The sequence below is a fragment of the Gadus chalcogrammus genome, unplaced genomic scaffold (assembly GCF_026213295.1).
Source record: "Gadus chalcogrammus isolate NIFS_2021 unplaced genomic scaffold, NIFS_Gcha_1.0 GACHA068, whole genome shotgun sequence".
Lineage (NCBI taxonomy): Eukaryota > Metazoa > Chordata > Actinopteri > Gadiformes > Gadidae > Gadus > Gadus chalcogrammus.
This window is the reverse complement of record NW_026613503.1, coordinates 143,663-170,944: the sequence shown is the minus strand read 5'-3', so window position 1 is coordinate 170,944 and position 27,282 is coordinate 143,663. Positions and strand designations below refer to the sequence as shown.

Here is a 27,282-nt window from a genome sequence, read left to right as displayed (position 1 = left end):
TACATAGCCTATTTAATGTTTGAGAGTACACAGGTGTGCTGTATTGAGTGGCTCATGTTTAGTACCAAATTTGTTAAGAGGGAAGTTATCACCGAACCCTTCAGAAGAGCCAACTGCATTCAAACCCTATGTGAATCTTATTCTCAGGCCTAATGAAGTGCTCCAACACTGTTGAAATTGCATACTGCTGAATTGTATGATCAATAGAGAATTGAATAAAACCCTTACAGTGCAATTAGCTAATTAGGCTTTCTAGAATGAAGATGTAATGTCAATGTAGACACGCATGTTGTCGCTATTCCGTCAGGACAGTTAAAAGCCAAGGAGTACTTCCTGTGCCACATGAGAGCGGGCTGAGTAAAACCCATAAAGGCTAGCCGACTATTTTTATATACTTTATATAAAAACAAACTATATCGTTTTGATCTGCTGAAAATTGGGTTACATTGCAGTTTTGCCAGCGCACTAAATAACTTTTCATGACGGCCTACCTACGTCCTGTTTATCACCTACACAGGCTGCATTGCGTCACCCTATACTGGACATTGGGGTACACTACAGACATAAATAGGAAGCACACTCAGGAGGAGGAATGACCTCACACATGTGATACTTAATTAATTGTTTCAAATAACCCTGCCTCGTTAAATCAATGAGCTTTGTGTTTTGCTTTCACAAATAGGTTAAAGCTGTATCAATAAAATCTCTAAGTCTAAAATGCGGAAAATATAAACATATTCCAAGGTGCCCTTTTGAAGGACTCCTTGGAATATTTCCTAACCAGCGGACCCTAGTTTACGACAAAAACAAAACAATTGAGGCAGCTCCTTTGCCGCCTACGTGGTTTGGAGCCATGTCGAGCAGAGGGGGCTAACAACAACCTTAGCGAACGTAAGAGTCACGTGACGCGTTTTTTGTCACGTGGCAAAAAAACGTAGGCATGTCACATGTTTAAAGCCTTTATTTTATTTCATTAATTAAATATTAAAATATACATTATATATATATCTATACATCTATATCTATCTATCTATCTATCTATCTATCTATCTATCTATCTATCTATCTAACCCTTAATAAAATATGAGAAAAAATAACACGACCAATATCAAATGGTTGAAAGTAAGTCTTGTTGAGATAAATAAAAAGCTTTCAACGGGCAGGATAGAAATGGCGGCAGAGAGGAGACTACAGTTGTACTTGCGGGACAATGTGGTACCTTTTTTATTGGCGCGTCGGAGCTGGCCGGGGCGTCGACAGTAGGGTTGAGCACCGAAACTCGGTTCCAGTTGGGAACCGGTTTAAACGTAAACGGTTCTAACGAAATCGAATAAGAACGCACATTTCGGTTCCTCATAACGGTGCATGCAGTAATTAATATTATTTGTAATTATTTTTTAAAAAGATATTTATCAGTCACAGCACTCACAGCAGCCTCTTCGTGTAAGTCGAGTAATTTAATACCAACCGTAAATCTTGCATATCAAGTAGGCTAGCAAACACCGTTGTCATTCAACTCAGTGTCCGCTGACTTTCTGCTTAATGTGAAACTCATAACAATTCGTGCATGTATGCAAGTGTGTACGGTTTCTTTTTTTTAAGTAGGCTACCGGTTCGAGAACCGTTTTAGCACCGGAACCGTTTGAAAAGTACCGAGTAGGCACCGGTATCGGATAGAAGCCAAACGATACCCAACCCTAGTCGACAGCGCTCTCTGGTTCAGGTCCAGGTCCTTCTAGCTGGGCTTGTGGGGGCTCCTCTGGGGGGGCCTGAGGGTCTTCCAAGGGTGGGGGCCCCGGGCTCTGCTGCAGCAGCACCACCTGTGGCAGGCATACGCTTTGGCATCAGCATGGGGGAGTGACCAGGAGCTCAGAGGGCTCGGGTTGGCACGCCAACTTCAAGAATTCCAACACATAACAAGCTGTGAGTCCGACACTATGGGTGTGTTGGCATGTCAGCGTCAGGGTCGATTGGTTGACACAAAGTATTGCTTTTTACTTGGACTGGAAGGAAGTTCAAATGGACAGTTGGGTTGGTTGAAGGAGCGAGGGAAAGACGTAATGCATAGGACCGCAGGACGGTAGGAATTAGGGATGAGTCGGTCGCGACCTATTCGTTCACAACGAACGATCCCGAACGTGAACGACATAAAATGGTTCTCCAAAACAAGAAGAACTGGTTCTTTGATTCTTTTCTTTTAACATAAACCAAAAATATGGCCACGTAAATAAAATATACAAACGAACAGAGCTTCGTATCCCCGCGACTTATATTGATTGAGTCTACAACGTTCTCAAAGATTCAGCCAATGAGAGGTAGCAATGGTGTTGCAATGGCACCTGGGTAAACAAATGACAAGGCGGGTACCGTCGAATATGCTCGCTTTCTGTCTGACATATCTTGGGTCATACCATTCGACGTGGGGCCACTCATATATCCCCCTACATTTTTTCGAAAATAGACTTGCCCTCCATCTGCTATTGGAGGGCATTTCCCAATCCCCAATTCTACGTCAATTTAAGAACAAACAAAGAAATTAAACTGCAGTTCGTATTTTTTATTTATGACCATGAAAGTTCTGTAATGCAGACACCAAATGACGTAATCTGACGTAACGAATGAATCAAAACGAACGAATCAAACAAAACGAATCGTTATAGTGAACTGAACTGAAAGAACTAGTTCCCGGAAAAGAATCATTTTGCCCATCCCTAGTAGGAATCAAACCTAGGAAGCTGGAACACTGCGCTTGGCACACTAGCAGGTTTTGCAACCCACAAGTTATGTTGTTATTGAATGGAACATGAACCACTTCATGAATTAGTTAATATTTTGGGAGGTCCACATACATATGTTGTGGGGCAGAGGGGGATCATAGATGTTAATTAATTGTCACCTGACGGGGCATCTGTGAGGGACTCTTGGAAGGCCAGTGCCGTGTTCCATTACCGTACTTCCATGAGTATACTTAAAGGAAGTACACTATCTGCACTATCCGTACTCACTTGAGTACGGTCATTTTTCAGATGTGAGTGCTGTTCCAAATCGAGTACTCCGTGGTGCACTTACCGGAAATTACGATCACGACTGCCGCCGCGGCTCCTCCCCCGCAATAAACATCCCGCTTTGAACGGTGAACTCTTTACGCCTAGCAGCTATAAAAAGCTATAGAAACTATAAAAACTACAAAATGACTATTAATGCAGGCTATGTGGAAAATGCGCCGACTTTGGCTCAGCCTGGCTCCGCCTCTTCCGCTACGTAGCTAAGATGGCTGCCGTTGAGTACGGAGAGTGTCCTTCGATCCACACTTCACGATTAGCCCGTTTTGAGTACGGCATCCGGGTCCTTGAAGTATACTTCTTTTCGCCGGATCTGAATTGGAACGTACTGCGTACTCAAAGTACGGACAGTACGGGTATTGGAACACGGCCCAGGTTTAGGTCCAAAGGCTGAACCACCAACACATCTTCTAGTCTAGTTGTAATTTCTTGAACCCAGAAATGTTGAGTACCCTAAAGTTTTGTTGCAGAAATGTCATTTATAGGCCAAATGGATGGAATTGAACTTGGTTGCTTAAATTTGCACTTTGGGCAATTTGCATAATTAGCATAATAAGCAAAGGGGTGGCGCTGTTATTAATGTCGATATCTTTTGACTCCTCTCTCTTCACATGAGTACATTTAAAGCTTATTTTCAATGTCTGGTGATACTATCAGACCTCCCCGTATAGCTAGTATATTATTTCTTGCAGAAATATCCGCGACAGCCAACGATATTCGACCCCGAAGCCGCCAAACCGGAAACACGCCAATATCTCTGCAGCCCTTTGACATATCAAATTATGTCCAATCTTCATGGAACTTGGCATATATGATCTTCAGACCAAGCTGAACAAATGTATCAAACAGCTTTTGAGCCGTAAGCAATCACGTTGCGTAAAGACCTTTAACACCTTTGTTAGAGATAACATTGAAGACGTTGACTCCCGTTCCGGCTACCTTAATCAACTGTTGTTCCTTACATTCCGGGTCCTCAATACGGTCACACACTCACTGCGCAGCCCGTTGTCCTCACAGCGTTCGCCCACCACCAGCCCAGCGACAGCACCACCGGCACCTGCACACTTATACATTGACACACATAATCTCAGCCACATAGTCACCTTAGCCTCCCCCTTAATAGAATTAGATCCATCCCCCACTCACTCTGCTCCTCCTCCCCCTCCTGTAGATTCCACCTCGCAGCAGCCCAGACCACCTTTATCTACACCTTCACAGCGCACTGTGCAGCTTAGACTCCACCACACCCTTAATTCGGCCACGTTAAGTCCCCGCACCATCAATCCCGAGAGCAGACGGCCGAGTGTAACTACCGACCCCAAGCCTTGACCGAACAAGACGATATTCGAAATGACCAGACATGATCCTACGGGGCATAAAGTTAGGGATTGGACTATTCATTCCATCAAGCCCGTAGTGATCATCGGTGACTCAAACCTGAGTCGGATCCCTTCCCACACACACACACATAGACGTCCAAATTGACAGCTACCCCAGTGCCAAATACCAACACATCACACGGATCTTAGATAAAAATCCCCCCAATTCACACACAAAGGGTGTGGTGCTATCTCTGGGCATAAACCATAGGGAGAACCTGTTTGAGTCGACAACGGGCTTTCTCCAGGCACTGCACCGTAAAACCGTAGAAAAATACCCGCAGGCCACAATCGATGTCCACCTCATTAATTTCTCACATACTAACCCATACGAACCTTAGGTTAAACCTAACCCTAACCCTAAAATCGACACTGTCCTGGGCCTTGAGGCTGTGAAAGAGCATTGGGTTTGTCACCTGATCCATCTCGTCCTGATACATTTATTTTAAAGTTTTTAGAAATCACTCTCACCCGTAACGAGTTTTTATTTGACAAATCGTTCTTTTTACAGATATGCGGCTGCGCTATGGGGAGGAAATATTCACCGGCCTACGCGGACATTTATCTAACCGACTGGGAGGAATCTGCGTTTCTTAAATGCCCGTCACGCCCCTTCATTTACTTCCATTATCTAGATGACATCTTTGGCCTCTGGGACAAATCCGAAGCGGAATTCAACCACTTTATACATATCCTCAACTCACACCAGCCCTGTATAAATAATTAAATAATTTCCCTCTGGGATTATTAAAGTATCTATCTATCTATCTATCTATCTATCTATCTATCTATCTATCTATCTATCTATCTATCTATCTATCTATCTATCTATCTATCTATCTATCTACCTTACTTAACTGTGCTTACCTTAATTAACTGTGCTTACCTTACTTAACTGTGCTTACCTTAATTAACTGTGCTTACACTGTAAACGATTTCTGTTGTTTTCACATTAATATTACTGTAATGTCATGTCGTTTCTTACTGTATTTGCGTTATGCAATAAAGTACTGTCGATTTCGTTGTTTTCACAGTACTATTACTGTTATAACAAATGTATCTTACTGTGTTTGCGTTCGACAGTAAATTACTGTTTGATTTGCAAATGCATTCTGGGAAATATTACACTACTGTCAATTTTAATACAGTAATAATAAAAACCGGTAAAAAGAACTTCAAGTCTCCATTTTAATCACATCACATCATTGAACCATGGTCCAAACAACTCTGATGATGGACCTTGCTTTATTTTGTGGTAAGTTTTTAAAAATTGTCCTTTAAAATTTGTGAGGTCATAAGGCATAAGGTGACAAGTTGTAGCATACTTTAGTCGAGTATCTGATGTTTGACAGCTATTGCCATGGGGATAATAATAATGAAACGGAATTTTGGTTAGTTTTATTTCTAACATTATTCTATCAACACAGACATTGCCTATTGCATTCAGCAGACAAACTGCATAGATTTCAAACTTACCACAGCTCACAAACTTATTCAGACCTATGTTATTTAACAAACAATAGGAAAAATGTGATTTTAATGGCATGGGCTCTTTAAGGATGCATGTTGATTAAGTATGCCACGTGAGCCAATTGAAAGCTAATATGCATCATCTTAGCTTTCAATTTCCAAACAGATATTGCATAAATCCCCCCATTATAGGCATATGCATTGAAAATAAACTAATGACAATTCATCCCCCAACCTTTGTATATTCTGATAGGGCTGTTATAACTAATACAACTTGAAATTGGTACACTGAATAAAATCCATTTCCAAAGAGGAACAGACAATCTTTACTGACGTACAAAAGACATGTGTAAAGAGTTCACCTTGGGAGGAAGGCCTCATAGCGCCGACTTCTTCCGGCATTTCAACCAACGGCCGTTGTCTTCGCTTCTTGGTTGGTGGAATTTCAGGGCTCTCGATGTGAGGAAGAGTCTCTTCTACTGATGGTTTTATGGAAAATAATCAAAATTCAACATTACCAGTAAGACACATACTTTACATGTACTATAGCTTGAAGACAAAACCCAATTTATGTCCTTTTTTGCAGGGATGTTTGTTGTATTTAGTGAAAACAAGTGTATTCAATCATTAAAGTTGTTGATGGTTAGAAATAACCAAGTGCCAACCAACTCTTGAGGTCAACTTTACCTGAGCAGGCAATACAGTAAAGTGTTTTTTTAAGGACTTAAGTTTGATTGAAGTATGCCATGGATTATGTTAGATTCTTTGCATAATTTTAGCTTTAAATTCCTAAATAGTTATTCCATATGTCCCCAAATGACACTTACAATTGACATTACATACCATCAACAGTAGATGAACAGTGTGCCCCCTGTGTGCTTTCGTCTTCACTTTCAAGAACCTTTTCTGTGGAATTCATACAAGTTATCATTCATACCAGTTATCAATAATTGATATCAAAACACAAATATCTGTTCCTGCCCAGCCCAGCTCTCTCTGAGATCACACTTTAATAACATGCTTTGTGGGGACATTTCAAACACAATGTTAATGTTCCTTGTGGGGACCAGTTGTCTCCAACGTTTCACCCAAAGCTTCTAGCCAAACACTGACTAAAAGGTGTGTTGTGGGGACGTCGTGAGTGTCCAGAATAGAGTGATAATTAACCTAGAAAGAAAGTCCCTCTGAAGGTTAAAATATATTTTAAATATCCCACGACCATACATCTTATAGTTGCATTACATCAAACTTTTTGGCTGTATTTATTTAAACCAGAACACAACCAAAATATACTTCCTTTCCTATTTTGGCTAGCTTTAAAAACACAAAAACTGAAAAAGCAAGGCTATCAGAGAGACTATAATTACATTTGAAGTGATAAACATGAATGTACCTGTTTAGTGATTTTTGGACGAGTAGCATCATCATCCCCTTCGGTATTTGAAAGGACAGGTTTCGAGCCCCCATCTAGCAGGGCATCGTCTCCAACTGTGGTCATCTGTAAAAAAAACAAACAAAAAACATTTCACAATGACTATTTTACATTCTGAAAACAAAACATGTCAATTTGATGTCCACTGTAAAACATGATTAAGATTAACGACAGATTCCGAAAAATCTCTTGTATGACATGCATGCCGATATACACCAGGCCGTAGAGAAAATAAACGATACATTCATTGTCAAAATATCTGTTCCTGCCCAGCCCAGCTCTTTCTGAGATCACTCTTTAATAACATGCTTTGTGGGGACATTTCAAACACAATGTTAATGTTCCTCGTGGGGACCAGTTGTCTCCAATGTTTCACCCAAAGCTTCTAGCCAAACACTGACTAAAAGGTGTGTTGTGGGGACGTCGTGAGTGTCCAGAATAGAGTGATAATTGACCAAGAAAGAAAGTCCCTCTGAAGGTTAAAATATATTTTAAATATCCCACTACCATACATCTTATAGTTGCATTACATTAAACTTTTTGGCTGTATTTATTTAAACCAGAACACAACCAAAATATACTTCCTTTCCCATTTTGGCTAGCTTTAAAAACACAAAAACTGAAAAAGCAAGCTTATGAGAGAGACTACAAATACATTTGAAGTGATAAACATGAATGTACCTGTTGAGTGATTTTTGGACGAGTAGCATCATCATCCCCTTCGGTATTTGAAAGGACAGGTTTCAAGCCCCCATCTAGCAGGGCATCGTCTCCAACTGTGGTCATCTGTAAAAAAAACAAAAACAAAAAACATTTCACAAAGACTATTTTACATTCTGAAAACATAACGTGTCGATTTGATGTCCACTGTAAAACATGAATAAGATTAACGACAGATTCCGACAAATCTCTTGGATGACATGCATGCCGATATACACCAGGCCGTAGATAAAATAAACTATACATTCATAGTCAAAACATCTGTTCCTGCCCAGCCCAGCTCTTTCTGAGATCACTCTTTAATAACATGCTTTGTGGGGACATTTCAAACACAATGTTAATGTTCCTCGTGGGGACCAGTTGTCTCCAATGTTTCACCCAAAGCTTCTAGCCAAACACTGACTAAAAGGTGTGTTGTGGGGACGTCGTGAGTGTCCAGAATAGAGTGATAATTGCTCTTTCTGAGATCACTCTTTAATAACATGCTTTGTGGGGACATTTCAAACACAATGTTAATGTTCCTCGTGGGGACCAGTTGTCTCCAATGTTTCACCCAAAGCTTCTAGCCAAACACTGACTAAAAAGGTGTGTTGTGGGGACGTCGTGAGTGTCCAGAATAGAGTGATAATTAACCTAGAAAGAAGAGGGAGTCAAAGCCAAAGTTCCTTCCCCCCCAATTCATTCTCAACCTTGGGTGAGATAACCCCCACTACGAGTCTCGTTGTAGAAATACCAGAGACGAGAGTCCGACGTGTAATGCGCCATAACACCAAAAGCAGAACAGTTATCCAAATAACAAGGAAGTGTACAACACTTGCGTTGCAGTCCTGGAGCTCTATGTCTAAATAATATCATATAATAAATAGATATCTATATCATATAATACATATTATCACGGCCAAAAGCTGTGTGCGCCTCCAGACGATATTATGAATCACAAACGACTTTGTCGGGTTCTGCGACGTCTCTGGTTCTTCCACTTCTGCCTGCTGCCTGCTGCCCTCTGCCGGGCGATGGTGCCTCGCGGCAACCGGCGGCATATCGCAGTTCATGTACTTCAGCGAGTCAAAGCCAAAGATCCTTTCCCCCAATTCCTTCTCAACCATGGCTCAGATAGCCCCCACTGTCTCGTTGTGGAAATACAAGAGACGTCAAAGAACCGACAAGAAACATTTGCGTTACAGTGTGTGTATTCACACACGCACATGTGGCGCTCGCACGGTCGTGTCTCATTGGCGGGCCAACGTCTCTGGGCGGGCCAGGCAGAGTAAGGGGAGGAGCTTAGATGCTTTATGACCACATAAGCGGCTTGAGCCTCAGCGCGCTTGAGCCTCCGTTTTTTCAAAGGCGAGCAGAACAGCTAGTGCTCGTTTTACACCAAACGCAACTGGGGGACCATAGGCAGGCTAGGGGAACTCATATTTATGTTAGAAAACCTCATAGTGAGATTTGCATGTCATGGGACCTTTAAGTTTCCTATTTTGGCTAGCTTTAAACATAAAAACTGAAAAAGAAAGGCTATAGAGAGATTAATAACATTTGAAGTAAACAAGCATGTACCTGTTGAGCGATGTTTGGATGAGTAGCATCACCCACTTCGGTATTTGCCAGGACAACAGTATGCAAATCTTCTACCAGCAGTGCATTTGGTCCAACTGTGGTCGTCTGCAAGACATACATTTAACAATGAAAATCATTTACAAGAAAGCAGAAGTAGAACTTAAATTAGTAAGTAGTAATTTGAAGTCACTGTTTAACAAACTGTAATTGCGCCACATACTTCTGTTCTCCATGGGCAGTCTTCACCTCCATAATCGTATGAAATTTCTTCTCCTTGTTTTATGTCCATAAGGGCAAACAAACAAAGATGTGGGCTTCCATTGACATCAATATTTTTCATTTTACAGTTTGGACGCCTGTGTTCGTCGTTAACGAGGCGCCCAAGTGAACCGTCATCTCTGGCGGCATCGATACTAAAAAGATGAAACATGAGGAAAGGGGAACATAAATGTCATGACAAGTTCATGGAAAAATAATTGTTATAGTTACAATGCAGGATCACATGGCTCAATCAGTTTAACTTTCTGGAATACATTGTCAGTCATATTTAACAGACAATGTATTCCACAAAATCAGAGCCTCACCTAAAATAGAGTATAGAGTATAGTTTAGGCGCAACATAAATACTTACCACCATGTTTTCCCTCTCCACCTAAACATGAATGCAGTACATGATTCGTGGTATATCAGCCTCCTTCTCTGGGCTTCAACAACAGGAATTCTCCCCTGTATTCGAGAACGAAATCTCCTTGAGAAATGGAACCCTTTGCAAATACACCACGACCTGTAAAAAAAACATTTGCACCATAAAAAGAAAGCATGCATGTCCATTTTGGTTTAAAAATAAGTTAACCGTAATGTTTTACAAATGCAAATATTGTCTAAAAAGGATTGATAACACAAAAACTGACAATAGATTGCAGCTGATTTGACATAACCGATTGCATGTCATAAATATTGTATATGATAGCAATTATTAACTGAGAAATCCCCACATTTAATATCTTTCCTTTCAATGCATTGATGTAGCCTACTGCACATCCAACATGCAAGTTTTGTCCGTCTTTGCAATCACATGATTCCTGGCATCTTTAAGGGGACTGATGCGTGGAGCCATTTTCAACTACAGGAACATTTAAATACATAAGTTAATTTAAATTCGTTTAGTAGTGGAGATCCTCTATACCCCTACTCGCAGTACACTACGCGGCACTTCACTCAAGTTGAAATCTTTCACTCCCTGCATGCCAGAATGAACCCAGCATGGAGGAGATATCTATATAATATCACGGGGTCGGGTACTCCTACGTCTCTGGTACTTCCACAACAAGTAAAGACTCGTAGTGGTGCTTCTCTGCCATGGTTGGGAAGGAATTGGGGAAAAGGAACTTTGGATTTGACGCCCTGAAGTCCAGGTGAAACTGCGACATGGAGGAGAAAGTGATTGTTGCCGTATGCGGACTCCCGTCGCCCCCGGAGCTGAACTCACCGGAGTCCCCCCGCAGGAGATCCGGGAGTCGCAAAATGCAACAATCACTTTCTCCTCCATGTACAGTTCAATCTGGCTTCAGGGTTTATGTGGAAGTGGAAGTACCAGGGACGCCCGAGAACCCAACGCAGTCTTTAAACTGCATAATGAGATACGCAAAGAGATAACTCTTTTAACACTGTTAAACATTCAAACGTTTTTAGTTTGTATTATGTGTAACTCCTTCACAATGCATTGCATGACAATGTGAATGTCCCTCGCTGGTTGGAAAAAACAGTGAAATAGTTCTGATAGGTAACGTTTGTAATCCAGCCAACTAGCGGAGTAGCATCCAGCTGTAGACCCGGAGGTATCCGGGCCGGGGCACGTGGTGTAGCAGCTCGAGGAATTAAGAGTTTATCCATTTTTAGCATAAAACACCAAAAATGAATGTTGAAAAACTCGACTGGGGCAACCAAGGGGCCGACTGTGACGCAAAAACCGCCGGAAAAAACGACCTCCCAGTCCCACACAACAGGTCCCGTTTCCCCACCACAGGCCCCGGCTCCGGCTCCAGGGCTGCAGCTGGATGCTATTTAACTAGCTGTCCGGCTAACTAATTAGAGTTCATTTGAGGGATGAATACTGGTAATACTGGTTTGTCATGCCAAAGTACCTACCGTGTGTTTCCCCTTTGCTCCTTAGAAAAAGCTCTTCTGTCATTATGTCCTTAAATCGCCGTATCAATCCTTAATGAGCTCCAAGCAATTTACCAGACCAGCGAACAGTCAGGCACAGTTACTGCTAGCGGGTACCTACCTGGAAGTGGGCGGTACCCAACCATATTTGGAATCCGTGTTTGGCGCAGTGAGTGCACTTACAGCCGCAAACCTTTAGGGGCGCATCTTGGCACCCTCCCAAACACTCACACACCTACCGGTAAACGTGTGTTATGGGCCATGGCTAAAAACCACACAGGCACCTTTAGAAAAAGTTCCTGTATTCATTGTAATGGGTTATCCTTATGGGGACCTGCTTTTTTGTCCCCACACTGCAAGAGGTCCCCATGACGTGACTGTGTTTACAGATTGATGTCCCCATGACGTGATAAAGACCAGCACACACACACACACACACACACAAAAGTAGCATAAAAGGAAACAGTATAATACCCCCCAACCCCTCTCTACAAATCACCAATCAACACATTCAATTCAGAAATTAAATTCATTTCATACAGGACTACTTGATAGGCACAGAGTAAATAAAAGTAAAAACATGGATTAATTAGAAACATTTAAACAAGAGATATAAAAAAAGGAAGTGAGGAAACAATGTAGATTTAAGGTGAGCACTAAAGATGTGAATAAATAATAAATACATTGGGGATCTTTAGAAATGGGTTTCTCTTGCAAACAATGTTGTTACTCTGCAGAGACTATCTCTGTGTTTATTAGGCATGTCAAGGAACACAGGAATCTTGCTAACTTTAGATTTTCTTGTGGGCTTGTTGGGTGTCCTTGTAGTTTTAGGACTGCCACTGCCCTTCAGATTCACATGGATCGCAACCACTCAAAGCCCAAACCAGCTGTCAGCAGGTCTCCAAGATGTATTGATCTGACCTGCCATATTGAGGGATGTGCCTTCACCTCAACAAACTTTTCCAGCTTATGTGAACATTTGAAATGGCACATTAGAGATGGCAAGAAAATTGAATGCCCTTTTGAAAGTTGCAAAAATAATTTCAGGGTGAGGTCTTCTTTCCTCTCACAAATGAGCAGAAAGCATTCAGCTGAGCAAGCAGCTTCTGCCGGCGGAGTGTCTGGTGATAATACCGACAATCCTGATGATGGAAATGGGAATGATTATGGCACAGACCATGCAGAATTTGCTGAAATTGGGGAGAGTTTCTCAAACAAAGAAGATGGAGATGTATTCCTGACAAACTTAGCGCTCTTCTATCTTAGAATGCAAGCTAAGATGCTTTTGCCAGCCACAACAATCTCAGCTCTAATTGAAGAGTTCCAAGAAATCAATTCAAATGGAATGGCACACATACTGACTATAATAAGTCAAGAACTAGAAAAACTTGGGATACCCAGAGATAGAATCAATGAAATACTGGATGGCCTATCAAAAGAAAATCTACTGAAGATGCACAATGAGGGTGTTTTTCGCTCAGATCAAACTAGAAAGACATTTTTCAAGAGTAATTTCAGTTACGTTGAGCCAACTCAGGTTTATCTTGGAATTGATCCTAATGGTAAAGAACGTTTCTGCCAGTATGTGCCAGTTAAAGACACTTTAAAAGCACTTCTGAGCAACCCTAAAGTTTGGTAACAGTACAATGCTACAAAGATGCACTCTGCGGGAGCCGCACATGTGTTAGAGGATGTGCACGATTGTAAGAACACGATTGTAGAGAAAACCCCCTGTTACAGCAAGCACCATCCTCTGTGTCAATCATACTATATCAGGATGCTTTTGAGGTTGCAAACCCACTTGGATCAGGCAAGAAGAAGCACAAGCTCCTTGCTGTTTACATGACACTGGGTGAAATACTGCCACATAATAGATCCGCTATAGACCCTGTGCAGTTGGTGCTTCTTTGCAGGGAAGTTGATATTCGCCATTTTGGCCAAGAAAAAGTATTTTCTACCCTAGTAGATGAGCTTAAGGAGATTGAAGAGTCTGGCATTACTTTAAACAGTGGTGTGACCTTGCAGGGGGCAGTGATAGCAATCGTAGGTGATAACCTGGGATCACATTCTATTGGGGGATTCACAGAAAATTTCAGCAGAAGCAAAAACTTTTGTCGATACTGCAGTATAGATACAGAAAGTTTTGAAAGAGAGCCCACAAAGCTTGGCCCAGTAAGGACAAAAGAAACCTATGAAAACTGTGTTGAGGAGTTGTCCAGGGGTCAGGAATTCATGATTGAGGGTGTGAAGTTTGACTCAGTTTTCAACTAACTTAAACATTTTCATGTGTGCCAACCAGGCCTTCCACCATGCCTAGGGCACGATCTTTTTGAGGGGATTGTTTCCAATGATCTCGCGTTGTACATTGAGAACCTGGTGTCTGTGGGAAAACACTTTTCGTATACTCAGTTGAACAGAAGTATATCTAATCTGAAATTACAAGGAAGTGATGCCAGTAACCGGCCATGTGATGTAAGGCCAAAAGGGCAAAAGTTGGGTGGGAGTGCTGCTCAGAACTGGTGCCTATTGCGGCTTCTCCCAATTCTTATTGGTGATCGAATAAAGAATCCCCTGGAAGACCAAGTCTGGTTGTTGTGCCTTAAACTTAGGGAGATAGTGGAGCTTATTTGTGCACCCAAAATCCATGCCAACCAGGTGGCCTATCTTAACATTCTAATCAGGGAATATCTGGACTCTAGAGTGTCTCTTTTTCCAGACAAATCTGCAAAACCAAAACACCACTACCTTCTCCACTATCCAGACCTTATCTTAAAATTTGGTCCTCTCATTCGCCTCTGGACATTGCGCTTTGAAAGTAAGCACACATATTTTAAGCAGTGTGCACGAAAGCTCCGCAACTTTAAGAGTCTCGGTAGCACTCTGGCAGAAAGGCACCAGTTACTACAGGCCTACCTGCACAGTGGGAACATTTTGCTCCCGTTCTCCAAATTGATCAGGCAAATGCATTTGATAGTCAAATCTACAATGCAGCGATTCAGCAAGCAGTGACGTGCAGGGGGTTAACAAAAGACACCACAATGGAAACAGCAAGTGCCACATACAAAGGCACCACACACAAAAAGGGCATGACTGTTGTTCTTAATCTCAATGACAGTGGCAATGTGCTGGGTAAGATTGCTCGAATAATAGTCAAACAGGAAAAGGTGTATTTTGTTTCGGAAAAATATCAGTCAGTTCCAGTTTTGGACTGTGCACTGTCTACAGTAGAGCTGTGTTGAAAAAATCGATTTTCCGATTTTTAATCGATTCGCATATTAATGACCGATTATCGATTTGTACGTCCAAAGATCGATTTTCTTTAATAAAAAAAATAATAAAAAATTTAAAAAATTAATATTTTATATATTCATGGAAAATATTCATGGGATTCCCCTGAACACTTAGGGTGCTGCATATTCTTGAAAACAAATCTTGAGTGTGGTTTTAGAACAGATTTGAACATGCTCATATAGACGCCATTCAGTGCTTTTACAGTTTAAAATGTTCTGTTCTTATGTTCGCACTTTAAAGAAAAATGCTCAACGTTTACATTTTATAATTCCAGTTTCAGTACTTCTCAGTTTATTAAGTGTGAGCAGTTTTAAAATAAAAATGCTTTTGGTAGCAACCGCTTTTGGGTGAATTCTTAATTATTTTCAAGCGTAATAATAATGCACTGGTTAGTGTCCCAGTGGGAATCCACTGTTGCAGATATAGTCACCTCAATGATGTCCTCCATTTATTGTCCTGAATTATCTTTCTTGAAGGTAGATTGACCCTTAACCTTTTCATCAGTCTTCCAGCCATCAGTAACTACCAATACTTGTAAGATTTGCTGTTTAATATTGATATAATACTAGTTTTAATATGTTGCTTCTCTACACAGTCATGAAGTGAAGGAAACGGTTCAAATACATTTTTCATTTTTAATAACATTAACCCCCGGATCGGATCGAAATCGGATCGAATCGGAAATCAGATCAGAATCGGATGGAATCGGAGAAAATCGGAAAAAAATCGATTCTGAAACTTAAAAATCGGAATCGAATCGATTCTTGAAATGTGAATCGAAACCCAGCTCTAGTCTACAGCATAGCTGTGAGACTCAGTATGTTTGTGTAGGTGCTGACAGTCTTGCTGACTATTACCCGGTGCCTGTATATAGGAGGTTTGATCTCGATCTTGCTGTTCTCCACCAGTCTGTTTAGGTCACGAGTGATGGAGGACATCATACGTGGCACCCTCCCCCATATTGATGACGAGACTCACGGGAGACTTGTAGAAAGTCTCTCTGCAATGGGTCTGAGGGAGGCAGACGACATGATGTATATCAGATAAGATGACATAAAAGACCTGCTGTCAATTGTTGATTGCAGGAAACTTCTTCACAAATTCAGCAACAGAGGTAAGGCATCATTTATAGCAAAAGGGTCACTCTTGAGAAATCCAGTGGGTCTGCTGTCTGGCCACGTCGCTGGCAGACCCCTTGTCCCCACTAAGGAGGAAAAGGGAATGAATCAAATGTATTCATTATTAAAAAAATAAATATGAGAAAAACAACACAATAATACTGACAGGATCTGTATGCAGAGATATCTTGTTCGCCTCGAATTGTGACCCGTTTGCTATACATTATTCCACTTACTAGATGGCTACCAACTAAATTAATAAATTAATTGAAACAAAATTAGATTTTAAATGTAAATATTTTATATAGAAATTGTATATCTTAAATGTTGGTATGCAGAGAAACATTAAACTATATCTGTACATAAAGGCAGCCAACAAATGACGACTATGAGCCATCAAGACCTCTCACAAATACTGACCCTGACACCAGTCTCAGAACTGGAAACAACAGTGCAGTCCCCCATGATTCCAGCTGGAAACAGCAACTGGACCACATCATTTAGAGTACCCCTAGAGAAGTGTAGAGCCAGCCTCCGGAGAATGCTGAATGAGAAGGAGAAGCCCGATATCTCGGACAGGAGACATATGGTTAGAATGATGGTGGATGAAATGAGACAGCATTGCCTAAACCCCACCCTCAGCCAGTGTGCATTTATTGCAAAAGGCATCATAGAAAAATATCCTAATAGCCTTCAAGACAGGACAGAAGAGGGAGAAAAGATGGGGAGTGGCCACTACACGCTCTGTCAGCAGCTGAAGTCCAGAGTCGACAATCTCAACAGAAACAACACTCTAGCTCGATTGAGAAAAGAGAGAAGGCCTGCTGTGACTCCTGCTGCCACTGCTGGCAACAGTCAGCCAGCCAGAAAATGTGCCAAAACAGACTCATATGGCTGCATTAACTGGCAGCCAATCGTTCTCCCAGAGGGAGAAACGAAGGAGTCTCTTCTTCATAAAAAAGAGGAGCTCAAGCTCATTTTCAGCCACGAGGGCCAAAGAGGAGCGGACAGGGCAAGAGTAGCAGAACTGATGGAGACTACTTTCGAGACCCAAAGGCGCAATATAAACATGCTGCCAGCTATGCAGGAACTGATTAAAGAATGGCCATTCCTCTTCCAGAAGAGATTCCTCCTTGATCACTTCAACCAGCTGACAGGGATCGAGCTGGATGCAAGACTCAGGGAGTCCATGGAAAGCAAGGGGAAGAGGGTAATGACATTTTTCCAGTCACAGCTGCTTCGTTGGGGAAAAGAAGTAAGGACAGTCCTCGCCAACTTGGCAAAAGAGCCAGAAGTTGACCCCTGCCTTGCTGTCGTATTGACCATGATGGCCTTCTTTCATGAAAAAGAGGACGCCCTGTTCATTCTAGCTGATGTAAGTAATTGTTTTATGTTATTTCCATGATAACGTACAGTATACTTAGATACTATAATATTGAATCCAAGTACTGTTTTTTGTTCTTTTGTGTTACTTTTTCATATAGCTCACCACCACTCAGGCAGACGCAGAGACCCAGCTTTCCCTTCCCAGGACGCCAAGAATAATCCTGCTGGGTAAGATTGCTACACTTGAACAATCATTAAGGGTTCCCAGAGTCCAAAAAATCCTTTAAAGAAAAAACAGATGAATAAAATGGGTTTTCTAATATACACTTTTTTGGCAATTGTTTCTCCTCCTTTTTTTTTTTACCTTTTTTTATTTTATACCAATATTTATGATGTAAATTTTCTATATACAATATTTTCTTCTTTAAGTTATTTATTAACTTCTGATATGTAATTACTTTTGTGAACAATTAAGTTTAACACATACATATCTCTGCTAGGAGATTCCATTCTCTCAGCGAAGCAATGGATGCTGGCCTTGGAGGGCAAGGTGTTTATAACACCAACCAACCTCCAGATGGACTTCACCTCTGCCCTGGCGGTCCTCTTTGGGTCTCATTATGCCTTCAATATTGAGTACCAGCCCGAGGCAGCTTCTACCCTGGATTTCATTCAGAGGTAAAAACAAGGAAAACAAATAATCATGTAATTTCCACATTCATGATCACCATACATTTCTTTTAAAGCACACTAGGGATGGGCATGATTAATCAATGATCGATCATGTGAAATTATTATGATCTAATAGCCGTTGTGTTGCGCAGTGTGAGTCCCGATGCAGTGCAATGAATTTCACTATGTGGCAGCACTAAAGAATGTATGGTACCCAGGGGGCAAAACCTACCAGCAGGGGGAGATACTAGTAGTAGTAGACAACAGAACAGGCTCAGGCAACAGCCTGCGAGCTGCCGTAACTGTCAAAAACATGACGAAGTCAAGACGAAGTTTGGCATCGGACAGCTTTAGAACCGAAAACAACCAAGTCATTAAACATTGCTATAAGTACAACAACACGACAACAGAAATGATATACTACATAATTTATATGTATCACTTGTTCATTGAAGCCTACATCCGATCCGACCGCGTCACGTTGGCTCGCTAGCATAAATGGCGCTATGCTTTCCTACTTTGCCTTCATCAGGGAACTTATTTGCACATTTTGTTTTTTAGATGAAGTAACGTTAGGTCCTTTACCACTCAGAACCGTGCCGTGCCCTTATGCAGTGCATGGCAGCATCTAAGGAGGCAAATATGTGTTTAAAAGTGTCGTAGCATGTTTAAAAGTGTCGTAGCATTGGCTCATAACATCTAGGCCTATACAGACATATGGGTGTGTTCGAAACCACCTACTTGCTTACTGCTTACTACCTACTAAATATTTGGCTTACTTCTCGAATCCTTAAATAATGATTGAGTAATCCATTTGAGTAATCGACGTTCAGAAGACCGTCCTTACTTAACCACCTCAGGTGACGTGAATCAAATGACGTGTCAATAACCTACCGGCCGGGCGCCGTTAATAAATATTATAAACGTCACATTTAACGTCACAGTACATCTTCAACCTAAGGATTTGCGGTGATGTGTTAAAAACAATTATTAAACAATTACATCGGTTTTGGCTGTGGGCTCTGCTGCTGCGGCTCCCCGTTTAGCGCCATTGCTTCCACTGTTCTTTTGAATAGACGCAGTGCATTCTGGGGCAGTTGAGTACGTCTAGTAAGCTAGCGATGCTTGCACAAAATCTTTCCGGAAGTAGAAGACATTCGGATACTACTCGCTTACCTAAAACTCGCTTACTACGTTCTGCTTACTCAATTTGACGTCATAGTTAGTAAGAGTAGTAAGCAAATAGGCGGTTTCGAACACACCCTATGGGTAGACATCTTATATGATAGACGGAGCATCGAATGCTACCGCCTACTGGCGCTGACGAGACGCGGGGCCGCCATCTTGGAGTGGTCATCCGCTCCACTCAGTGTAATCCGTTTGGCTGGAGCAATGAACTGTCAGCGCATTTAATTAATCATACCTCACTGAATACCACCGATTTTCATGCGTTTTTTTGTCATACGTGTAGCTATGATAAAGGCCACATGGTTTTGCGTGTTTTATTATTCAATACCAATTATACCAATAGTACGGCAATGTTAGACCTTGCTTGTGAAAAGTAATCCCCCGATTCCTATTGTGGATGGTCCGCCGATTTGAGCAGGAATACGCTGAACAACAGCCCGGCATCCTGTTTCTGCTGCTGTTGCTGCTCCCGGTTGACCACTCCAAGATGGCGGCCGTATTTCTCGCGTCCCAGCAGCCAATGCTCCGTCTATCTATAAGATGGCTATGTATACAGACGGTAAATAGCCTTGTTTGAGATGTCTGCGTCTGCGCAATTATGACGCTCGGCTTGCAGAGCGCACAGCATTTTTGTTGTGTGCTCTGCAAAAGACGCGCATCATAGTTGTTCAGGTCTGAGCAAGACGGCTCCAAGTCGAACGCTAGTAAGGGCACGAGGCACGGAACTTCACCGAATTCAACAGCTGCTCTAAACACACACATATATATATATATATATATATATATATATATATATATATATATATATATCTATACAAACACACAAAACAAACTCAGGTGATCATCACTTACACATCTTCAACGACGCACACTTCTTGTTTAGGGAAAACTCCAAACTCAGCCTGTAAACAAAATCGCTCCATTGCCTTTTTTTTCTCTGCGTTGTCTCTCCCCTCGGCAGTTTGCAGATACGCTCCGCTCCCAACCAATAAGTGCGTGAATCAGCATGCACTGAGTGCATGATCGGTTCATGCCAGGCACATGTCAGTGATACGGCCAGGTCCTTTATAATCGCAGATCATATTTAACAGTGGCTTATAAGTCCATGGCTCCCCATTCCCCACACATCTTTATCTTTCTTGTTATTTTACTAGAAAAACTTAAGTGATACAAATTAATTTACAAATCCAAATAAAGGAGGTTATAGTCTGGTCCGCGTGGCCCGGAAGTAGGGGAGAGGAGCCGGTGTGACGTATTACCCTGGGCTTCCTCATTTGTCTGTGGTGCTGCCTTCTGTGGCTGAAGTATTTATTGCAGCGTTCAGTAAGGTCTTGCTCCCCTTGTGGCTATGTATAGTATTTACGGCTTATATGTTTGGTCCTACTTCCTAGTGGTTAAGTGAGGGAAATACAGCTTGGGTTCTTAAAATACGTAACAGCCTAAAGACAGTTAAAGGTCTAATAAAAGATCCCTTATTATTACTGTAGAGATGGCTATGATGAACTTTATTATGATGTGTAACATGTAACATACAATTCCCAGCATTTAGATCTAACGTAACGAGCCTATTAGGTTAATTTGATTGCTGATCAAAAGGAGAAGTCTTATTTTATTTTAGGTTACATATATCTTTGCGTGCATGTCACACATTGCTATCATATTATTTCAATCAGATTTAAACCACTCAAAACAGATTGTGCACGAGCGATGGGTTTAATTAATTTTTGTATTTTTTAGGTTTCTCGTCAGGATCAATCCTGAATTTTCCAAGTGCACGGCGAAGATCCAGACGAGCAAGAAGACAAATAAGATGGTGCAGAGGAAGCAGGTGTCCCTCAATCCCCACGTGGCTGCATTCATAAGGGACTTCACCGAATTTGATTGGCAGAATTTCTAAGGTAAGAGTATTAATTGAATGACTATTATGGGCAAATAAGACTGTGCACATAGTCAAGTAGACTAATTAATTAACAGTAACCAAATGAACATACCACCTATATTTCACAGTGCTACTGCACATAGGGCAGTCTTGAGTCCAGTGACTTTTTTTTTTGGCTCTGTACTCCATCAGAATGCAATTGAAAGGGGCCAATACATATCATGTCAAGACTTATATTTTCATTCACTTAGCCTTTTAAAATTGCTTGTCCAGTGTGATAAGTGAAGAGCAGTGTCCCTGTGCCTTCACACTGTTTTAATAATGTGAGTTTTGCCTTTTTAATTATTTTTTGCTGAGTCAACTTATTTTTTTTTCCCTTTACAGACCACTTTCAGAACTTGACAGGGTTTCAGCCTGCGTTGCTGTACCAGGAGCTGCTGCTTCGATTGATAAATAATAATAATAATAATAAATAATGTTGATAGATAATATAATATATAATATTGTGTTTTATTTATATGCATGGACAATGAGAGAGTGGGTCCAGGTTTGGTATGTTGGCATTTTCCACCCTGCAGTCATTTGTATACTCCAAAACTACTTTTGCCCAAGAGTTTTTCGTCTAAAAAAGGCCCTGTGTGTTATCCCTGTTGGCTTTCCGCTCCCTGTCTTCTGTTCTTCAATATCTCCCCATTTATTGAGTATTTAGTTCCTGAACCACTCACATTCAGAACACTTCATTAAAAAAGAGATAACACACTGATGTTGTACACTGTAAAAAAAAAAAAAGTTGTTACAACTAACAAAAGTTAGTGTCCGGGCTGCCTTAAAATGTTAAGTTAGCTGAACTTGTGAAGATTAGTTGAGACAATTGTGTAATGGTTCAAAACAAATAAACTTTTCTAGTCAAATAAAATGAACCTTTAGTTTACATAACTTAATCAAAATTCAGTTCCCATAGAATTATTTAGTTGAGTCAACACAATCTTAATTTATTTCAACTGGAATTCCAAAGCTGAAAAGAATTAATCTACATTTCAGTCTACCTACAATATCTAGTTTACCTAACTTATTATGTTATGTCAACTTCATTATACATTTCTATTTGAGTCAACTTTCATAATTGAGTTCTTAAGATTAAATTTGTACTACATAATTGTTAATTCTCTTTTAACTTTATTTTACATTATGCTTAAAGATCTCATCTCTATAGGTTATTGGTTGTTCCAAAGAAACCAAATCAATTCCAGTTCTTCAAAGCTTTAATAAACCAGATGGGCAAGGTAAACACAGCAACACATCCCATCAAGTACAAAACGTCCCCAAAAACAGCACAAGCTTATGGGTAAAACATCTCCTCTTTAGAATAACACAAATGAGTACTCATTACGTCCATTGAGTACCAGCAAGAGAAGGATCCCTACTGACAGGCAATGACAAGATGAAGTGAGGGGAAGTGAGGCAGGCGGGAGAGAAATATTTAAACAGAGGTGTGTGTGTGTGTGTGTGTCACTGTTTTATTAAAGAGAAAATAAAACATTAATTAGCAATATGGGAGATGAGACCAGAGGAAGCAGATATGGGATGTATACAAAAAAATTAGAGAGATCCGTGTGTGTGTATGTGTCTATTTAGAATATTACAATAACACGAACAATAACACATTTAGAATAACACAAATTAGTTCTCTACTCATTACGTCTTTCATAACATGAGAAAAATATAAAATAAAATGATGCAGAACCAAACAGGTCAAAAAGACTTTCCAGGAAAGACCTCAAACCCAGTCTACTTCTGTAAACTCTTGCAACTGAGAATGTCAGTGACCATTACAATAGTAATGAACTAGTAACAGATAGTAGTAACAGAATAGTAGTAACAGAACTCAAAAGAAAACTCTCAGTCTCAGTGTAGTGTCTACACAGTTTTACGAAAAAGTCTATTCCTCAGTCCATGAACCCTGGCAGAGCAGTTCTCAATGCCGATGTTCATGAGAACCTTCTGAATGACTTCGAAGGTGTATTGCAGCTCCTTCGGGTAGTCAATGTTCAGTGCATATAGCAGCCCCATTAACATAACTACTGCATGTGAGTAGTCCTTGATTCCATGCAGAATGATCTGTTCCTCTAGGACCACCGATATGTCAAGAAGATCCTCTCCTTGTTTGACTACGACAATGCCAACATTCATTCCCCTAGTCATGCTGTCCTCCATGTCTGTGGGCTTCACAAAGAAAGGAAGATATATTTGAGCATTACGTTTTTTTTTGTATTCTTCAGTATTTGTCTAACTGTCTATGAGAAAGAAGAACAGGTTTGGCATTATGGCATGCTGTTTAGGAAATTAAATATATCTGGAACGAATGTTGGAATATATTGAATGAAAACTGACGTCATGAAGGCACTGGCGCCATCTTTCGTATGGGCAGCTTCTACCTGAAGTGAAATTTCGACCAACATCTCTCCTTCAAGAATGATGCATAATGTTCTTTCAGCAATGTTTTGTTAGGGTTAGGGTTAGCGAACATGATTACTCATAAGAGGGTGTCCCGGCTGGGGGCTTCGCAGCCTGGTGCGGCGGCTGTGCTGTCCTCGGGCACGGAGCTCTGCAGAGAGTGATCGGGGACGGGTCGTCGGGAGTGGGCTGCCGGCCGTTCGGGTCCTGTACAGCCAGTGCTGCGGGGGGAGGGCACGGCGCGTCCTCTCTGGCTCAGGCCATCCCAGCCGCAGTCTGTTCACGCTCCTGCCGTCAGGCAGGTGGGTTAGGAGCATCCAAACCAGGACCAGCAGGTTCAGAGACAGCTTCTACCCGCACGCCATCAGACTACTGACCTGCCTCAACCACCGCTACGAAGCCCCCAGCCAGGAGACCCTCTTATGAGTAATCATGTTCAACAAAACATTGCTGAAAGAACATTATGCATCATTCTTGAAGGAGATGTTGGTTGAAATAACACTTCCGGTAGAAGCAGATAGGCCCATACGAAAGATGGCACCAGTGAGTCAGTTTTCATTCAATATATTCAAACATTCATTCAATATATTCAAAGTAAATTTCCTTAACGGCATGCCATATATTGTAACCAAAAAGATTGGGTGAATAAAACGGGGACAGTTTTTCACAGGCATTAAAACATTTACAGCAAGCAACAGTTTCATCAATTCATTCAGTAACAATAACTAAGCTTACCTCTGCAGTCCTGAGGAACTTTGAAGGATCTTCACGGAGGAAATACGGCAGGCCCCTCAGAATGACATCCTCTTTTCTTTGGTTGGAATTCTGTTAAGAGACAGAATACACAATTAAAGCAACTAGCCTGTCAAGTAGATGTAGCCATGAGGACACCTCACTTCAATAACAATCAACGAACAGTAAGAGTATAAGTATGTGTGAGTTAGTGAGGTTGCTGCTGATAACAATGCTACTATGTGTTAGCATTAGTAGTTGTATAAGTTGAAAATATAAAATATATATCATAGTGACCATGACTGGATCTGTAGTGTTCAAGGATTCTTCGACGATTTCTTGTGACGTACGTGCAAAACTTACATATCCATCTCATTGATCAAGAGGAGGCGAAATAGAGCATATCAGACCAGGACCTAAAAGATAAAATGTCATGTCAGTATAATGGCAAGAGTTACAATACACCCTACAATTGCAACACAATCAATTTACAAACAGTTTATACGGGCAACAATGCAAATTAATATGGTGAAATGACAGTTTGTGTGTGTCAACATTCCATTACAATCCTCATCACACTGAAATTAGAGTAGGGTAATTGTTTTCAATTTTTAAGGCTACTACTTCAATAGAACTTAATGTTTCTTTCCAATCATGAGAAAGTTTCAGTGTGACAGAGACACAAGCGTCCTCTCAAGTACAGTAACTCACTGTCACTCCTGTGTTTGGCTTTGACTCCGAACTTCGTTATTCGAATATAATTCAAATATCAAAAAATAAATCAAAATTCGAACGAACATTAGGCAGCCCTTAATATTCGAACCAGTTATGGGCAGGCCATGAGGGGGAGACGTCGGAGAACTCGACTGCAGTCTATTCATAATATTGTAATGACCACGGAAGAGGCAGTGAATGAAGTATTGATTAGACAGCGATTTATCAGAGACAGGTGATTAAGGGCTACACAAATACAATTTAATTTAATTGAATATTTCTCTTTTCTCTGAATAAAGTAACAGCACAGTAGAGAAAGCGTTGTGCGCCGCTCTGTCTGTGCGCATGCGTGGCTCCTTCGGGAGCGTGTCTATGTTCCCCGGGTCCTATGCTATGTTCCCCTCTTTGTATGAGACTGGGGAACAGGGAATAGGACCCTTTTTTAAAAAAAGGGTTCTATGTTCCCCGGTCTGTTACTTTTTCCACCATTACTGCCAAATTCTGGCCGAGATAACTACCATTGCATGTCTTCACCTTTTGTGGAAGAGGGAGAGACGTCGGAGAACCTTTTCCCAGAAAAGGGTCCTATGTTCCCCGCTTTTCCCAAAAAGGGTCCTATGCTCCCCGGTATGTATGGCTACAGGGGAACATATGATCCTTTTTGGGAAAACCTGGAAAATAGGGCCCGGGGAACATAGGGATGACCCCTCTTTTTCGCGCCGTGACATTGTCAGTTATGAATGTGTTTTAGTTTTTTATTAACTACTTACTAATTTTGTGAGAAATTGGACGTGAGACCTAGAGTCTCATGGTCATCATGACATACCCCTGAAAAACCTATCCATCCGAGCTGGGCTGAAACTAGCTAGCTGTTACCACGAGCTACGTTAGCTACGGCTAAGTTAGCAGTAGCTAACTTACCAAGTTAGCAAAAGACAAGACAAAACACATTTAATTAACTCAACCCACCGTGATGACAAACTGTGGAGCAGGCACCAGTTTCTTCCTGAGGAGAAAGGAGAGTGTCTCTGTGCGACGGCTGTGGGTTTCTCCGTCACATTGAGCTCATCTGCCCGGTGCACTGCTCGGCCATCAGCTCGGCCTCGCGCAGCGCTGGAGATAGAGTGGCGGGGTCACACGCGACACGCAGTTACACTGAAGTTTCACTATATCAGAGATATCCAGAAAAGGCTTTAAAAAATAGTTTTCTCTCTTTTATTTTCAAATAAACTATCTATTTTAGAGATCTCTGATTCTAGCAGGGTAATCCAAACTACCGAACCGACTTCGATATGGTGAAAATGAGCGGCAGCAGAAAGGTTTTTTGCCTGTCAACGTTTTTTTTGGACTGTCATTGGCTGACGTAGGCAGCCAATGACAGAAGCGATTATCCGTACATCCTTTTGACTGACATTCTTAATTTCAATTGAATCATGTTTCTTAGTTTGAAAACTTTTCACTAGTTGAGAAGACCTAAACACAAAATTCTGAGTTATCCCAACTGTTTCAATAATTTGTAGTCATACTGACAATGAATTAGAAGTTATCATGACTAATGGGCACAACTATTTTTTACAGTGTATATATATAATTTTAATATTGTTGTAATATTGTTGTTGTTTGTTTTCTATTTATTTTTTAAAGATACTATATATATATATATATATATATACGATAAATTGTTTGATATTGTTACAGTGCAATACAACTACTGTAAAACAAACGACCGTACTGTTGTACTACTGTTATAAGTTTTGACAGTAGTTTTACTGTGATAGGAAATACATCAACTACTGGATAATTGTTGCCAGTAAGTTACTGTTAATTTAACATTAAATCGTTTACAGTGTACCTTACTTAACTGTGCTTACCTTACTTAACTGTGCTTACCTGTGCTTACCTTACTTAACTGTGCTTACCTTACTTAACTGTGCTTACCTTACTTAACTGTGCTTACCTTACTTACCTGTGCTTACCTTACTTACCTGTAGGGTTTTGCCATGCCAAGCCCAATGGCCTATCTCTAAGGCTCAGGGTTAGCCTCTCCATGCATTGTCAATGGGGGGAAATCTATTTGGGGGAAAATTACGTCGGGCTCAGTGCAGACTGACTCAGG

General features: G+C 41.1%; 2 protein-coding genes across 8 annotated transcripts; one reads left to right on the top strand and one right to left on the bottom strand.

The window, feature by feature from the left end:
* Positions 1-1,688: 1,688 nt before the first annotated feature.
* LOC130378166 (uncharacterized) lies at positions 1,689-13,472 on the bottom strand. Of its 7 annotated transcripts, none has more exons than XM_056585052.1 (8): positions 10,255-11,762; positions 9,844-10,036; positions 9,624-9,728; positions 8,025-8,129; positions 7,305-7,409; positions 6,755-6,817; positions 6,274-6,387; positions 1,689-1,820 (listed from the first exon to the last, which is right to left on the bottom strand). In XM_056585052.1, exons 1-7 carry the CDS (start codon positions 10,452-10,454, stop codon positions 6,289-6,291), a joined length of 870 nt encoding a protein of 289 aa, XP_056441027.1. In that variant the 5' UTR covers positions 10,455-11,762; the 3' UTR covers positions 1,689-1,820; positions 6,274-6,288. The 7 variants fall into 7 exon arrangements, with proteins under 7 accessions (XP_056441027.1, XP_056441029.1, XP_056441032.1 ...); XM_056585054.1 differs by lacking the exon at positions 1,689-1,820 and adding an exon at positions 4,021-4,126; XM_056585057.1 differs by lacking the exon at positions 1,689-1,820 and adding an exon at positions 11,772-13,472 and having other exon boundaries at positions 5,281-6,387; positions 10,255-10,407.
* Positions 13,473-15,353: 1,881 nt separating this feature from the next.
* Positions 15,354-22,325, top strand: LOC130378163 (uncharacterized). The gene is made up of 5 exons (XM_056585046.1): positions 15,354-17,576; positions 17,686-17,755; positions 18,028-18,205; positions 21,125-21,285; positions 21,651-22,325. The coding sequence occupies exons 1-4, from the start codon at positions 16,581-16,583 to the stop codon at positions 21,282-21,284; spliced, it is 1,404 nt and encodes a 467-aa protein (XP_056441021.1). The 5' UTR covers positions 15,354-16,580; the 3' UTR covers position 21,285; positions 21,651-22,325.
* Positions 22,326-27,282: the final 4,957 nt, after the last annotated feature.

Bases quoted from the DNA above. Each gene is read 5' to 3' on its own strand.
- LOC130378163 (XM_056585046.1), top strand. From the start codon at position 16,581: ATGACGACTATGAGCCATCAAGACCTCTCACAAATACTGACCCTGACA. The intron at 17,577-17,685 runs GTAAGTAATTGT...TTTTTCATATAG, and splicing joins CCCTGTTCATTCTAGCTGAT to CTCACCACCACTCAGGCAGA. The intron at 18,206-21,124 runs GTAAAAACAAGG...TGTATTTTTTAG, and splicing joins ACCCTGGATTTCATTCAGAG to GTTTCTCGTCAGGATCAATC.
- LOC130378166 (XM_056585052.1), bottom strand. From the start codon at position 10,454: ATGGACATGCATGCTTTCTTTTTATGGTGCAAATGTTTTTTTTACAGG. The intron at 9,729-9,843 runs GTATGTGGCGCA...TATGTCTTGCAG, and splicing joins ACTGCCCATGGAGAACAGAA to ACGACCACAGTTGGACCAAA. The intron at 7,410-8,024 runs GTACATTCATGT...TTTTTTTTACAG, and splicing joins GTCCAAAAATCACTCAACAG to ATGACCACAGTTGGAGACGA.